This window comes from Ochotona princeps, chromosome 3 (assembly GCF_030435755.1).
Source record: "Ochotona princeps isolate mOchPri1 chromosome 3, mOchPri1.hap1, whole genome shotgun sequence".
Taxonomy (NCBI): Eukaryota; Metazoa; Chordata; class Mammalia; order Lagomorpha; family Ochotonidae; genus Ochotona; species Ochotona princeps.
In genome coordinates, this window is record NC_080834.1 from 8,858,800 (window position 1) to 8,875,745 (window position 16,946).

Sequence of the window (16,946 nt, forward strand, 5' to 3'; positions counted from 1 at the left end):
TCCTTATACTCATAAATCTATAACGTTAAATTTATAGCAAAAAAAAAGATTCTTCAAAGAGAATAAGATTGTAGACTCAAGGAAATTGATTTGTACTTATATTAGCATTCTCAGCCAATTTAGGACATATTCTAAGTAGCAATCCTTTGATATCTGAGCCCTGATAAAAATTTATGTGGCTTCATTTCCGAAAGATCTACATGTACACTGCTTCTTAATTGCTCATATCATGAGACAACCTTCAGAGGAGAGAAAGGCAGAGATGGCGGTGCAAGAGACCAATGGAGAAAAAGAACAGGAAAAATAATGACATGGATTACAAAGATGACTGCCAGAAAATACAGCTTTAGCCAGGCAGTGCAAGCCCGGAATGATAAGGATATCTAATGCTCATAATGCTTGTCATTTTGCAAATTGCTTGTAATGGTTTTGCATTGTCTAAAGAAATCAAAACAAAGTGCACGATGAGTTTCAGGGGTTTCCTAAGCCAGCACAGTTCCTCAGTGCAGACTTCCAAAATATAATACTCCCACAGTCTTTCAAGGAAAGTATAGAGCTCAGAGGGAGAGCAGTAGGATTTCAACATTTCTAAAAACTTAAAGCATGATAAAATGCTGAATTATGAGACTTCTTTATTGTCAGAGGAGATACAAACTAGGAGACAGAATGGAAAAGGTCCCCAAACCCAGTCATACTGCTATGAAGTCCCATCTTCGGCTCATGTGCCTTCCTGCCAGTCACCTCCGTGACTCTGTTAATGATGGTAATACTGTAAAGTCACCTCCGTGACTCTGTTAATGATGGTAATAGTGTAATAGTGCCACAGTGATGTAAAAAGCCGTAGACAAGCAGAATATCTAGCCAAGTAGCTTGTCCCACTCCCCAGACAGATCAAACAGGAAAGAGTTTGCTGCGAACGAATGCCAGCCAAGAGCCTGTGTCTTGCTTTGCTTCTCTGCCTTAGATGCTTAGAAGTTTATAGCTGGGAAGAGCTCAGAAATTCCCTGGTTCTGTTTCTCCTTTTCCACCCGAAACAAGGAGGCTTTGGCTAAGCCAAAACCAGTAGACACATAGCTCTGAGTCAAGAGTTGCGGCTTCTAAAGAATGTTCTAGTTTGCCTGTTTTCAAACACACACACACACACACACACACACACACACACATTCATGTGGCCATATACTGTCATAGGACTTCAGTAACCATCTTTCAGAGGAGCATTTATCAGAAAACATCTGGAGTTGCACAGAGTGCATTATGATCTCTGCCCTAGATTTTGCTAAGGATTTCCTGCTCAGTTTCCAGTCTTTTCTGATTCCAGTCCATTCTTCTCATGGGAACATATTCATTCATCAACAGAAAGAAGACAGCAACCACAACAAATACAACAGTTTCAGAATGTGACCAAAAGACAGAAAAAAATTTTTTTGTTTTGAATTCTAACACCTTCCAGTTAGGTGGCACTTCACACATTAGCTCTTAATGAAAGTTCTAGTTAATGAGTCATCAGGATAGAAGTCAAATGGCCACAACTGAAGATAACGATCAAAGGGAAGAGATGTTGTGATGAGTGGTGAACCAGTACAGAGCCACGCACATGGCCGTCATACCTGTCACCAAGCCCTTGCCTGGTAGCAAGAGTTGCAAGGCCTCAGGCCAGTAGCACGCAGCTCACTAGTCACTTCGTAGTGCGAGCAACCTACAGCACTGCTCAAAGCACAAAATGGCTGCCTTAGGATTTTCCTCAGAGTTTCTCATCTCCCTGAAAAGGCAACAATTTTAAATGACAATAGGAGAGTACCTTTGGTTCAACGAACTGGTTGCTGATTTACCATTACATACTCTGATTTTCTGGCCTATTCAAAATCTCCTGAGCACCTAATCAGGAGATGGCATCTCAGGTAATTCTTGGGAATTTTTTGTGAGCACCTATGGAGTATTCAGTGTAATCCCCAATCCCTCCCACTGATAATTGTTGGGTACATAAAACCATACAAAGGAAGTACAGAACCCAGAGTTTTCGATTATTTTCCATTGTAGGAATTCAGGAGAGGAATATATGGCAATAAGGACTGGGACTATACCATGAAGGTCATGGATAGAAGATGCAATGTGGGTGAGAGTTGGGGGGATGGGAGGGTAGACACTGAGGACTAAGTATTTTAGCAAAAAACAAGAACCAACAAATGGACAATGGGAGCACTGAACAAAAGAGCTGAGCAAGAAGTGGCGAAAGAGCCACCTGTTTTAAATACTGTGAGGAAAGAGTCAGGGTGAGGTTTGGTCACTAGGATGATGCAAGGACTTCAACGTGAGACTGGACACTGTGGTAACCATCATTACCAGGTCCGATACAGCACCCTCAGCCTTAACTTTCTTTCTGGAGGAGTAACAGATAGTTTTTACGGTAAGCATGTTGTAAATATTTCATGGCATGGACTTAAGCTGAGAACAAACTCTTTGATTATCTGATATGGGTATCTTGTTGCTTTTGGTTTTTGGCTTTTAGTTTTTTTGCTGGTAACTCTAACCAGTAATATGTATTTCTGGCAAGAAGGACTTAGCAGAGATGTTTGTAACCAGTTGTGTTATCTACTTACAAGTAGCTCTGTCACCGTAATCACACACTTTGTATTTTTCTCTCAGTGAATTTAACTCCCCTTTCTCCCTGCTTCCTCCCATCCCTGTCCTGAGAGAACACCTTGCAATGTTTTGGGGACAGTTTTGATTGTCCTGTGTGGGCACTCTCTTGGCATCTCGTGGGTAAAGGTCAGGAGATGCAGATGAACACCCCACAAAACACAGGACCCCCTCTCCAAACTCCCTCCTCCACTTACCCACACAAAGAATTATCTGGCCCAAAATGTCCACACAGAGGTTGAGAAACAGCGCTTAAAATAAAGATAAGAACAAAGTTACATTCCAGGCCAGGGCCTTGAATTTCATAAGAATGCACACCCACTAATACACTGCAGAGCCCCAGCACAACCCTGTACACAGTGCTCATTTGTAATGTTTATTTAAGAGAAGCACCACTCTCACCCCAAAGAAAACAAAGCACAGCTCCTCTGGCCAGCTGCTGACTCATGTTTCTCATTTGCCTTGAATTTTTAAAGAGCTTAGAAATATGTACGCAGATCAGCCAAAGGAAAAAAAATGTGGTTTATCTCAAGTGAGAACATTCTGGCACCCCCACCCTGCTGATGGGCTCTCCTAAACCAAGTGTTTCCCTAACCCCTGTCTTGGGCTCCCATCCCAGAACTTCATTTTCACCAGACACACTTAGGTTGTTCCCAGTCTCAAATGCTTTCTCCTCCGAGCTGGTGTACAGTCCCTAAGTGGGGCTCCTTTTTGCACCAGTTATAAAAGTTTGGTTTCTCATTGGTCCCTTGGTGTAAATTCCCCATTATCACAGAACAGAAGGAAGGAACCTGCAGTTAAAGATCATTCTGAGGCTTCCATTAGCACGCGTTTCCACCCACAGGGATGGTTAAACTCATGCACTGCCAGTGAGAGTCGAAATACTTCTTTTGAATTCTTTCCTATGTCTTAGTACAAGCCTATGTTTTCTTGTACTTGAATCGGAGGTCATTGGAAGACTGGCAGAAGCAGCCCCCTCCAGGATGCTGACTGTGTGCGTACAGGTAGAATGGGGAGCCTGTGCATATTCAAGGGACAGGGACCACTTTATCATATGTTCTCTGGGAGTACAGGTCAAGGAGAAAGAATACCCCTTCCTTTTTCATCTCACCAGGCCCCTGGAGGCCAGAGCTTGGGGAAACATGATGTTGGTTTAGTCTCTGTCTCTAGCTTTCAGCTAAAAGTGACATTTTAGGCTCTGATTTTTGCTGTAGGACCAAGGCCTCTTTTTAAGGAAACAGATGACAAAAGATAACATGCATAAGATGTGTCAGGAATCTCATATCTAAGGATTCATAAAGGCTGGTCATGTTTGGCCTTGACTGAAAGCAAAGTTTTCTCCGAGGCTTATCTATATTTAGCTTCCTTCTGTTCTTTACAATTGTTAAAGCCAGCTCCAGCAACACTTCTTTTGAAGTGTTCCAAGGCCACAAGGAGAAGCGAGAAAGAGCACAGGGTTTGAAGACAGAAGAACTTAGCCCAAGTCAGCCACTTACGAGGCTGTGTGTGCCCTTGAGCAAGTTCTTTTATCCTGAGTTTCAATTCTTTTATCTGTAAAATGGGGATAAAAATATCTAGCTCTTATCAACAGTCCTTTGTAAAGTCTAAGGTTTTATGTAAATGCTAGGGGAGGTTTTCTGAACATACTGAGCAAGGATATAAAATGGTCCTTAAATGACAGGTAGTACAGAAAGTGTCATTAATGGAAGATTCAAGACAAGAACCATGCTCTCCGCTGTGTTGTTCTTGGGTCTCCTGTCATTTGCCTTAGTCCCTTTGTACAGAAATGTACAGGGGAAAAGGAGTTTCCACTAGAGCATCTTAGCAAATGCAAGAACACCTTTTTCTCTATCATTCCTGGCAGGGGTCAATCTTCCAGTTTGATTGGAACATGCCCACTGTCCATGCTGCCCCATATGGCATTCCATTCTGCTAGAAGATTCTGTGGTGATGAAATGTGGACAGATAATGTTAGGAAGATAAATGAGTAACATTTGTGAAGTTATTTGAACTCCTCAAAAGAAAAGACCCACGCCGATTCCAGGAATTTTTGTTAAGATAATTGGAATTCTTAAAATGATACTTCAGTTGCTTAATGTCTACTCCTTTCTCTTCTATTTTTTTATTATATTTTTTTATTTGGTCTCTTGGTCTTGAAAGGGCTGAGACAAAGAATCCATAGATCTCTTTTTGTTAATGAAGGTAGATAAGTAATGTATACAGAAGGTGTCAGTGTGTCCATGCCTAGCCCATCATCCATCAGTGCATGGTACCACTGCCTTCCCCACGAGGAGTCCCAATCCACACTCAGGTGAGTCACGGGCCAACCATTGCAGATCTTGGCACTCAGCAACCCATCCAAGTCTCTCCTGTTTACAATGCCTCTAGGCCTAGCATAGGACTCAGGCCAGCAGCCTTGTGCTAGGTGGGTGTTGTCCAGTGTGCTAAGGATGCAAAATGAATAGCCAAAGATTCCTTCTCACAAGGAGTTTACGGGGTGGGGAAACTGAGGAAACAGATACAAAAACAACTGCAGATTTGTAAGCAACTACAAAGGAATGGGGCTCCATGCTCCCTCGGCAGTGTCCCATAGAAAGTTACAATGAAGCTAAATCTGGTAGAACAATCATGACCCTTCATGTGAGGAAAGTCGCAGAGGTAAGAGAAGCAGGCAGGGCCAACAGGGAAGCAGTGCGGTACATCAGAGAGAGCAGGGAGCACACAGGTGTGTGCATTGTGACTCTTTGTCAAAAGAGGAGGTTGGACTTGAATCAAAGGCTTAGAGCCGCTGAAGATGCGGTGATGACATGACCCTCAGAAGATGAGGGAGATATCAAGATAAGGGGGCAAATGAGTACCAGAAGAGGCCACCGTTGAAGTACAAGCTAAATGGTCCTGCTGCATACACCAACGACAGGAACCAAGCCACAGCCCCCTCAAGCCAGCAGCAACCTTCCGTACCACCTCAGCATCAAAGACAGCAACTTTTTCTGAGCCACATGCTAGGAAGGCGTGGAAAGCACTTGGGTGTCACTTCACGTGCTTGATTTGAGGAAATGGAAACAGAGGTTTTTGTGTGGGCCTAAGAGCAGTCAGGAGTTACTGGTGAGTAGATGACTCAGAATAGATACCAGATTACCAATCTCCCTTTGGTTTTGCCTGGAAACTCATTTTATCACTCCAGTAAATATGTCGAGGGAGCTGCAGGACAAGTGGGCGTCGGGCTCACAGGCAGTGATCGTGTCTGTAAAGTATCTCTTTCCTTTATAATCTTTCACATTTGGAAATTTGCATATTTAAGACTTTCACCTTTGGAACAAATCCTGAAGCATTAGATTTCTGGTAACTAAACATAACGATTCAAAACTGAAAGAAAAGAACAGATCAGAAGGCTGAAGAGTACAAGGAATAAAAAATGTGAGGTCAGAGGTCCTGCCTCCCAGAAAAGGATCAGCTTTCCACAGCTGAATAGCAGCTTTAGGAAACTGTATAACAGTAGAAATCAGAGCATGATTCGTATCTCTGGAAGATGGTTTTAAATCTATTCTCAGTGTTACGCAATGTTGGTAAGTTGTCCTGATCAGAGCTGAAAAGAAGAGCCAAGAGGCAGTTGAGGTCTAGTTCTTAGTTAGGATAAGATGAAGCAACGGGGGCACTGCATTTAGAACACAACAGAAAAGACTCCACACGGAAAGAGAAAGGATGCCTCCGCTTCCCAGTTGGAAAATGGAGAAATGGAATCCTAATTTTTCAAGGCCCAAAGCTGAGAAGGCAACGTTCGTTCCAGGAAACTAGTGGCATCATTTCTCTGGTCCCGAACAGAACATCATCAGTGAAATGTTTGCTGTTTTAAATTTTTAAAATTGGCCACGTGACTGTTGAAGCATGGGCACTCAAGTCTTACAATCTTATCCTGATTAATTTGACCTAAAATTCTACGAGGCTGGTTTTAATAGCAGAATAACAAGGAAGGGAAGTTCCTACTTTGTAAACTTGGGTTATCCTGTTTTCAACATCACCATTTTCCAGGCAAATGCACAAGATGTAACTACGGTGCCCAAGTATGAAATAAGACCAGTTTCATAACCAGAATGAGTTATGGCTGATTTTCCAATAGTAAACAACTCACTTTTCAAATCTGTATTCCCCAGACAGCCGAGTCAGCTTGCTTTACGAGAACTGATTTAAACAGGCAGTATAGTATGTCAGTGAGGTTTACAGGGCAGGGTTTCTGGGTGCAGGGAGACCTCCGGCAGTTTGGTGCATGGGGTTAGTGTGCAATGATTCTAAGAAATGGATGCTACTTCTAATAGAATACATGGAAGGTAGCACTCGCTACTTTTTTTTCCCATTCTGGAATGCACAAGGGTCTGCATTTTGAAACAGGATGAATGTTCTCTAATTTTTCGGCTTAAAAAGTCTTCCAAGCTGGAACTCTCCCTCAGCCTTGGAACTGCCAATTGCAATGCACTTCCATGTTGGCACTGACTATCCAATTATTCATTCGTGGAGTCTCTGACAGTGCTGTGCTAATTCACAAAAGCCTATCATGAGTTCATCTTGGCTTTACAACCTACCACAGTGCCAAATGGCTTTTGCTATGTTTTGTTTGGATTGGATGATGTGTGTGTGTGTGTGTTTGCTTTTGGTCTGTTTGCCTGCAATGAAGTAGACTCAATCTGAAGTCTCCACCCAGCCATGAGGCCTCTTAACAAGCTCCAATGTCAAGAACGACAGAAGCTCAGGGTGAGTGTTAAGGAATACACATTAGGAAAGCCAGACTCACTTGGATCTCATGACTCCGTTAGCTGAATGCTGAAGTGTTGACTACTAGCCCAAACTGTGACACAAACAGCTTCAAGGTCTAAAGTTAATAGCAGGGTGGGTGTGTGCTTGGCAGTGTTTGGCATTTACTCACTTATTGCTGGTTCTTTTGCAGAATGCTCTGGCTAAAGCGGCTGTACAAAAGCTCAAGGCCCTGTACGGCACCAAGTACACATACGGCCCAGGAGCTACCACAATCTGTGAGTCCTGGCTTTAGAATGGCATCAAAAAAACGTACAACTAAAAAGCCAACAAACACTTCGCAGAACTTGGCTTTTCTGCATATTTAAAGCATATGGCTTTTGCCTCTCGGCACTTTTGCCTGCCTGCCTGCCTGCCTTCCTCCTTTTCTTCCTCCTTCCCTTCCTCCTCATCTTCCTCCCTTCTTCCCTTCCTTCCTTCCTTCCTTCCTACCTTCCTTCCTTCCTTTCTTTCTTCTTCCCTTATTTCCTTTCTTTTTTTTCTGAAATAAGCACTCAAAGGGGGCGTGGCTTAGAGGTAAAGATATTCCCTTCTTTCAAACTCGGAAACATTTAACCTCTGCACAGTGAGCGTCTAACACATGGCAGGCTCTCACTAAATGCTAAGAGGAAAAAGCAGGCTGGAGACCAGGACAGTCTTCAAAGATCCCAGGGGAAATAAAACAGTCCGTGGTGATGCAGCGGCTGAGGTTCTACGCATACGGAGCGAACAAGTTCAAGGACAAACCCAGCCACTGCCCCCACCCCAGTGTCACCGACAGCTGATGTGGAAGGACGGTGACTGGGAAATACAGAAAAAGGAGTGTCTTCCAGGCTGATCGGATCACAGGTCTGGCTGCTACATCAGACACTGCCACCCTCCCATGGGTAGACATCACTCTCTGACCTGTCCAACAGTGTGCGCAAGCAAATGACAAAAAGGAAGTTAGTCCCTGGAGCCGTGGATATGGCAGATCCACTTCCCAGCTCTATTCATGGTTTCCTTTGCCTTCAAAAGATTTCTTCCTGTCCTAGTTCTGTAGTTTTATCACCCAGGAGTTTCCAGCACAGCTGTGAAGACTCCAAGCCTAAGTGATCGGATCGTTTCTGTTTAGTTTCTTTTTTTATAGGTTTGTGTAGAGTACAATTTTCTGCATCCTTGTCATTTAAAGGATGTGATTTATTTTAACTTATTTGAAAGGTGCAAGAAGAGAGAAAAATCTTCCGCCCACTGGTTCATTCCCCATATAGGTACAATGGCTGGGGATGGGACAGAGCAAAGCTAAGAACTAGCAGCTTCATCCAGGTCTCTCACATGGGTAACAAGGGCCCAAGAACTACTTACTGCACATTATCAGGGAGCTGGATTGGAAGCCGAGCAGCTGGAATTAAAAATGGTGCCAAATGGGATGCTGCTATCACAGGCAATGGCTTTATCTGACCTCAAAATTTAGAACAATATTTGACCTGCTGTCCACGGGGGCCGTGCAATCATTGCTTGAATACATAAAAGAGAAATTCATAGCAGTACATAGCCTATGGGTTAGTAACAACAAGCTTTTCTTTTTTACTGAGTGAGTTAATAACTGAACAATTGCCATGTATGCCAGTAGCGACCCTGAAGATACAAAATGATGACTTAGGACCGCACGCCAGCTGCTCCAATTTCTCCTTCTCCCATGATTCCATACAGCTTTCCTTGTTTTCCTGGGAGGTGGACTTCCATGAACTTTTCACAAGGAAATACCGCAAGGCTTACAGGAGTACGTGATTGCAGCGGCTAACAGTAAACGATGAAGTAGCCCAGTTATTTTGCATCTTGGAACAGTGCTTTGACTAATAGAGCGACAAGGTGGGGCAGAGCATCACATGGCAAGAGGGGTGTTTGCATCTCTCCTTACGAGGCCATCATGATTCAATCCTGCCACCACAGCAACTTTATCCAATCTTCTCTCTCTCAAAGGACACACCTCTAAACATCATAATTAAATAAAGTCTCCACCTCCTTAGTAGCACTAACACAAGACCCTGGGGACTAAGCCTGTAACAAGAAGCCTTTGGGGAAACATTCCACCTTCAAACTAATGTCCAAATTACAGCATGAGTGTACTTCCAAAAGCTCATGGAAAATGTCTTATATGTATATTACAGAAAAGTGCATGCATTTAAAAATTTTTAAATCCTTTTAAAATCACTTTTAAATCCTTTTAAATCCTTTTTGCCCTGAAATTTTAAGTATCTTCATCAATTTTATCAAATTACATGGTAAGAGATCATCACAACGACTCAATTGTCCAATCTTGTGCCTACAAGTGCCAGGACCCCATATGGGCACTGGTTCATATTCTGGCTGCTCCACTTCTCTTCCAGCTGCCTGCATATGCTGGGAAAGCAATAAAGGATGACCCAAAGTCAGAAGAGGCTCCTGGCTCCTGGCTTTGGATCAGCTCAGTTCTGGCCATTGGAGTCATTTGAGGAGCAAACCAGCAGATGGAAGATCTTTCTCTTTTTTCTCTGTTTCTTTCTGTAAATCTGCCTTTTGAATAAAAGTCAACAAATCTTATTAAGAAAATTACATGCTATATACTGTCATTTTGCATAACAGGTAGCACTCTAGTAATTTTGTAATAAAAGTTACATTATTTCTCAAGTGTTAAATATACCATTCCCACAAAGTAGGTCTACATACAGGTAAGAATAAGCTAATTTCTTAAATAGCCCTCCAAATTCTTTATGATCTAATGTACTAGAAAATTGGCCTACTCAGACCATTTGGCACAGTGAAATATTTGTCATCATAAAAGGAAACACAATTTTTAACCTCCTTTCTAGATTCAAACATTTTAAACTTTTTTGTGCATCTCTGCCCATTGCCCGTTTCAGATCCTGCTGCAGGAGGCTCTGACGACTGGGCCTATGACCAAGGTATCAAATATTCCTTCACCTTTGAGCTCCGGGACACAGGCAGATACGGCTTTGCACTTCCTGAATCCCAGATCCAGGCCACCTGTGAGGAAACATTGCTGGCAGTCAACCACATTGCCAGCTACGTCCTGGACAATCTGTACTAGCGGAGGATGCCGCAAACCTTGCTTCCAAACGCTTACTGTTCGTTTTTTTCCTATCCTGAATTTTTTGTTCAGATGCTTTATAGATTCCAATCTTTCGTTTAAGCTTCTGGGTCTGTTAGCTATGGGGATCTTTTAATACTGATCATAATAAAATCAAATCATGCCAATGGGAAACCTCAGAGGTTGTCTGCTTATTTGGTGACAGGGAGGAAGTGGTGAGAACAAATGACTGACCATGTGGTCATTCAGCAGGAGTCAAACTCCTTGGAGCCTCAGGCAGCACTGGCCAAGTGCAGAGATGGACACTTTATAAAGCGATACATACAAGTGACAAGAAATATAAAGGAAAATTTAAGGTTGTGAAATCTAGCATAGATGAAAAGACATCATCTTGATTTAGTTTTCACAGTAGCTCATTCACATTGTTTTATGAGCTGTAGACCATATGCCAAGGACTTTGCTATGCATCTGAAGACAGAACAAAGAAAAACAGAGCTAGCACTTAAGCCTTCATTGGATGTATAGGTTGTCAGGAAAACAGACATTCAAAAGATATTTAATTCAGTTAGTAATTAGCTATTTAATTTACATTAAACAAATAAGTACTGAGTGTCCTACACAGAAAGAACATATAAAAAGTCTACAAAAAATGAGCACAATTAGGGCCCAGCGGCATGGCCTAGTGGCTAAAGTCCTCACCTTGAATGTGCCTGGGATCCCATATGGGCACCGGTTCTAATCCTGGCAGCTCCACTTCCCACTCAGCTCCCTGCTTGTGGCCTGGGAAAGCAGTGGAAGACAGCCCAAAGCTTTGGGACCCTGCACCCGCCTGGGAAACCTGGGAAGAGGTTCCTGGTTCCCGGCTGCGGATTGGCACAGCACCGGCCGTTGCAGTCACTCGGGGAGTGAGTCATCGGACGGAAGATCTTCCTCTCTGTCTCTCCTCCTCTCTGTATAACTGACTTTGTAATAAAATAAATAAATCTTTTTTAAAAAATGAGCACAATTAGCTGGACAAAGGCAAAAGCCTTTCCAAACCTGGGACATGTTCCATAGGCTCTGGGTCTTCCTTTGCCCCCTCCTCAAGCCCCTCTCCCACCATTGATTTCCTCGATATTATTACAATAGTATACTTCTTCATAAATAGTCATAAGTCCATCGTTGCAGGCATGGAGAATGACAGAGAGTCCAGCAACCTATTGTCAAGATATAGTAAACAGTTTCATATGGGATCCCGGCGCGTTCAAGGTGAGGACTTCAGCCGCTAAGCCACGCCGCCGGGCCCTTACATATGCATTTTTTGCTTCTTTTTTTTTTTAATTTCATTTTATGACACTGTTTCATAGGCTCTGGGATTCCCCCAGCCCCTCCCCCCATGTTGGATTCCTCCACCTTGTTGCAGTATTACAGTTCAAATCCAGTCATGATTCCTTCATTGCAAGAATGTGCCATGCATAGAGTCCAGCATCTTATTGTCCAGATAAATTCAACAGTTTCTTGGGGAGACCATCTCTGGTCTGAAAACAGAGCTGGCAGAATATCATCCCAGCCAATGAAAAGCCACTACAGAACATCAACAATTTACAACATTATGAAGTTAATTGACATGGCATTCAGTGACCAATATGTTAGAAAATGCAAGATTTTAACCACATCCTGTGACTACTTCATTGACTTTTCAATTTTAGTTTATACAAAACCGGCTGCTATACACCTTAAAAATGGCTATAGGGTACTAGTACTATTCAGCTGTCTCGTGTCTATTTTCATTTTTATATTTAGCAGTATATAGTATTAAAGCATAATTTTTAGTGAACTTGGCAGATTTTAGGATAGTCTAAACTGGGTTATAACTCTAACAAGGCACATGTTAACAATTGAGACGCAGAACAGTTTTAGGAAGGATGTGCAGAGAAATCTTCAATACCTTAGTGAGGAGTAACTAATCTTTTTGTCCTACCTAGTAAGGTATGTGTGAGTTCAAGCTGACTGTTTCCTGTCTGGTTCTAAGCTTTCCTTTTTGGTCTCTATCTGATCTAAATTTGAGGGGGGGAGGAGAGGAGGAGGCATGGTCCTTGCAGGAGAGGGTGGGGATCCAAAGTTGGAACTAAGTAAGGACCAGAGAAAGCTCCCCTCCAGAGTCCCAGAGGAAGTTTGCTGTTCTTCTGTTTCTGAGGACGGCTCAGGACACCCGGCTGTTGTTTCGATGACGTTAGATGTGTGGGAAGGATCTGGGCTTCTTCCATCCTGACAACCTCTTAACGGGAGGTCATATGCACAGAGCAGCGGGGGACCCCAGAGTGGAGCAGGAGGGCAGGAGGAGGTTTGTATCCCAACCCTGAAGACTCCCGGATCTTCACCTAGGACTATCACTACGGGCGCCAAAGGCTATATCCCAACTGCCAAGGAGACCACCATGGACTGCTCTTGTAGGCCAAGAACTCTGAGGTCATCCACTCCCTTTCAGATCTCCCACATGGGATGGAAGAAGCCCAGACCCTTCCTCATATATATATTTTTAAATATGAAGACATATGCCTTGAAGCCACAACCATCCATCACATTTTCAAGGATGATTAATTCACTAATTGACCACTAGATGGTAGCAGTGCAGCTGCTTCAATTTGTCAAGCAAACACCTGCAAAATCATTTAATACTGCTTCATTTCAATGGAGATCATCGCATATAAAAAAAGAAAAATTCCTATCATTGTTTTAATGGTTTTACTGATAATTTAAGAAAATAAATTTAATTTATGCAACTTATTTCCTCCAATGACTACCACTCTATTTAAGCAATGTCCACGTTACAAGCTAGATGACTAACTCACCCGTAGTTACCTGAGTGTCCTGACCAAAGTGCATTGTTAAGTCTCGATTCCATGCGATGCTCTCTTATCCTGCTCTGGAAGATAACATCAACCCCTAACTCAGAGATCCTGTGGTCCAAAGACAGAACTCACGTAGGTAACCCTAAGAACGTGCCAAAGTCCCTTAGTTAAGTGCGTTACCATAGAGATCGGATAAATGTGAGGGTTTTTTTTTTTTAATAAGAAACTAGGAAACAAAGACGCAAACATGTTTATGTGAAATGTCATGCGTGTGAAATTCCCTGCACCTGAAACAGTTTGCTTTCATTCCTGCCTACTGAAACAGCTAACTAGCTGAGAGTTCCACTTACCCAGGCTAACCCCAGGAAAACAGGAAAGGGGCTGTCTTAGTCCCTGCTGCCCAGGTGAACAGGGTTAGCTGAGACTCCTCTCCCAGCCTTGGTGTTGGCCCCAGGCTGTTGAGGGGTCCTTTTTCCCTTCATTCCTTAACCTCCACCGGCTCGGAGATCCCAGGACACTCCTGGCCCCTTGTTTCAGCTCCAACTTTCTATGTCCCAAAGCATCATTTAACCAACAGCCCAGACTAGCCATTGGAGACTTCCTCTCTCCAGTGATGTGGCCAAGAAATACCAAGAGTACTTTTCTGGACTGAATTGCAGAATTCCTATACATCTAGAATCACACTCTCAGGGCTCAGCTTGTCTTTACTAGTTGACCTATATGAATTACTCAAAAAGACAATTTCTAGACAGAAGATAACAAACAACCATGACAAGCTAATGAAGTCAGTTGTGGGGCCAGTGGAGCTTTGATGAGCCTCTCAGGACATTTCATCGAAGAAAATAGTCATTTTCCCTGAGGCAAATCTGATACTACCTGAACCATATACCCACATGTTCACCCACAAATGCCCTCTTTACTACAACTAATGAAAAAAACTTTTCTATGGCAATTGTAGGGTAGCGTCATTTCAGTGTTATGAAAGCAACATCATAACTAAAACAACACATTTATGTTTCTTCCAACACCCTCTTTCTGCGATAGCCATAGCTATTCCATAGGTTTGTTGAACTCGATTTTAAAATAGAGCATCACTGGAAAGATTCCATTAGGTCACAGAGCAGTCTCACTTCCATCTTCTGGAACATTTTTTTCTCGTGATGTTTGTACAGAAAAGCATAGTTTGAAGAAGTAGAGTGATATTTTAATTCTTAACTAAACAGGAAGTTACAAAAAAGGTGTGTAGAAAAGTTAGAGATGATCTTATGTTGGTTCCAAAAAAAGACTTGAAATCCATGCTTAATTTTCATATTATGCATTTTCCATGAGCTTTTTCAAGATCCCCTTGTATAAAAGACTTCAATTGTTTGCACCAAAATACAGTAATTTTTTTCATTCAATTATTTCAGGGACCTTTTTAAAGAGTTATTTATTTTTGGAGCAGTGTGAAGAAGAGGCCAGGATGACCCCCGGACAGACCCAAGCCCGCACGCCGCTGCATCCCAGTGCCCACGTCCCGCCACCGCCACCACCACCAGCACCATGTCCAAGAGAAAGGCCAAAGCGGTTGCTAACAGAGATAGGGCCAAGGTGAAGGACGAACCACAGAGAAGATCGGCCAGGATGTCTGCTAAACCAGCTCCTGCAAAGCCAGAACCCAAGCCTAAAAGAGCGAGAGAAGGTGCCCAAAGGGAAAAAGGGGAAAGCCGATGCTGGCAAGGATGGGAATAACCCTGCCGACAATGGAGATGCCAAAACAGACCAGCACAGAAAGCCGAAGGTGCTGGAGATACCAAGTGAAGTGTGTGTAGTTTCAATAACTGTGTACTTCTGGTGACTGTAGAGTTTGAAAGACTATTTTTAATCGAGTTTTATAAAAATGCAGAATTTTGGTTTTTATTTAAACTATATTGTTAGCATACAGAACACTTCATTGTTGTTTGGGGGGAAGGGGCCCGAAGCTGGGTTAGTGTGGGGAGAAATACCTTCCCCTTGTCCTTTGGAGCGGCTTCCTCCTGGCTGGCAGGCGGGATTCCCTGTCTTTGGCACACGGCCACCAGGGCACACAACCTGTGTCATGGAAAATCTAAATTGGGTTTTACGACTTCTTCCTGCTCCCTCTCTGCCTTCAGCATAGATTAGCTCCCTTACACCCAGAGACCTGTTGGGACCTGACCCCCAAAATTTGTTACCAGCATGACAGGCAATCTGGACTTGAAGGAGGACCCACTGAGCTGGTGTCCCTCAAAAGTGCAACAGTTCCTTTTCTAGATTGTGGATCTTCGGATTGAGCATAATGCCATTTTCATTTCCTGAAAGTCAGGGTTGGCTTGTGACAAGTTGTTAAACAACACGCTAAATGGGAAATGTCAACCCTCACTCTAAACTTCCCCTTTTCAGAGCATCCAGTGAAGAGTCCATTGGGTTTTATGGTGGCTTTCTGATTTTCATAGTCCATTGAGGAGGGAGTTGAAGGTGGTTATGTACTGTTCATGACCGTCTGCCCGTGTCCTGCCTGAAATACCATGATTGTCTATGAAAAAGATCTTTAATAAAGCTGGATACAGTTTGGCCTGGGAAAAAAAGAGTTATTAATTTTTATTAGAAAGGCAGATTTACAGAGAGGAGAGACACAGAAAAAGATCTTCTGTCCACTGGTTCATTCAGCAAAGTGGCTGCAACGGCTGAGCTGAGCCGATCCAATCCGAAACCAGGAGCCAGGAACTCTTCCAGGTCTCCCAAACAAGTGTAGGGCCCTGAGGCTTTGGACCATCCTCTACTGCTTTCCCAGGCCACAAGCAGAGAACTGGATGGGAAGTAGAACAGCCAGGACATGAACCAGTGCCCATATGGGATCCCAGGCATGCAAGGCAAGAACTTCAGCTAGTAGGCTACTGTGCTGGGCCCAGCAGCCTTTTTTATAACAGATTTACTTTATTGTTGATGTTGTTTACATAGTTAAGAGGTTGTATACCCATGTGGACCACTGATTAGGGTGGGGAGGGCTGAGGTATGATGGAAAGTGTATGAGACAATTGCTTCCAAATCTTTTTTTGTTTCTGGAGGTTAGGGGGAGAGAAGCAGAGAGCACTGCTCCTAGCTGCCTAACCACATCAGTGCCTGGGCATGGGGGACGGCCACCTGATGTCATCCCAGCATCCCCAATGAGGAGCACATTCTCAGGGTACTGCTTAAGTGGTTTCGATAGTTCTGAGATGTTGGTTTCATTGCTTCCAATTTGAGTTCATTGGCTGACATAGTCCACCCCAGAGTCTTCAGGAACCCTTTGAAGTACCTATGTGTTGCAACAGAAAACCCAGAAGTGTGAAGCTCCAGAAAAAAAATGGAAAACTGTTGTTATATGAAGTATCCACCTTTCCTTTTTAGAAACTAATTTAATCCTTGAAACATCACACAGTTTTGCATAGTCAATCCTGAAATGAAATGATTTGGTGCCAACAAGAATTCATTGTGTCCCATACATATGCCAAGACCTTTATAAATCCTGGTGTAGTAAAAGGGAAGTTGTACTGAACCATGCCTGCCAAGAAATTTTTTCATACCAGTCTGAAAAAAAAATGCCCTGGAATATTCTTGAAACTCATCTATTGTACTTTTCTTCA

At 43.1% G+C, this 16,946-nt stretch overlaps 1 protein-coding gene and 1 pseudogene across 1 annotated transcript in view; both read left to right on the plus strand.

Moving 5' to 3' along the window:
• The window catches only part of CPB1 (carboxypeptidase B1), a 30,131-nt gene extending 19,639 nt beyond the window's left edge, over positions 1-10,492 (plus strand). Inside the window, exons 10-11 of the mRNA XM_058661412.1 lie at positions 7,577-7,661; positions 10,305-10,492. Coding sequence (XP_058517395.1) covers positions 7,577-7,661; positions 10,305-10,492 — 273 coding nt within the window. The remainder of the gene's footprint in view (positions 1-7,576; positions 7,662-10,304) is intronic.
• Positions 10,493-14,865: 4,373 nt separating this feature from the next.
• LOC101533384 (non-histone chromosomal protein HMG-17-like) lies at positions 14,866-15,123 on the plus strand (annotated as a pseudogene).
• The last annotated feature ends 1,823 nt before the right edge of the window (positions 15,124-16,946 follow it).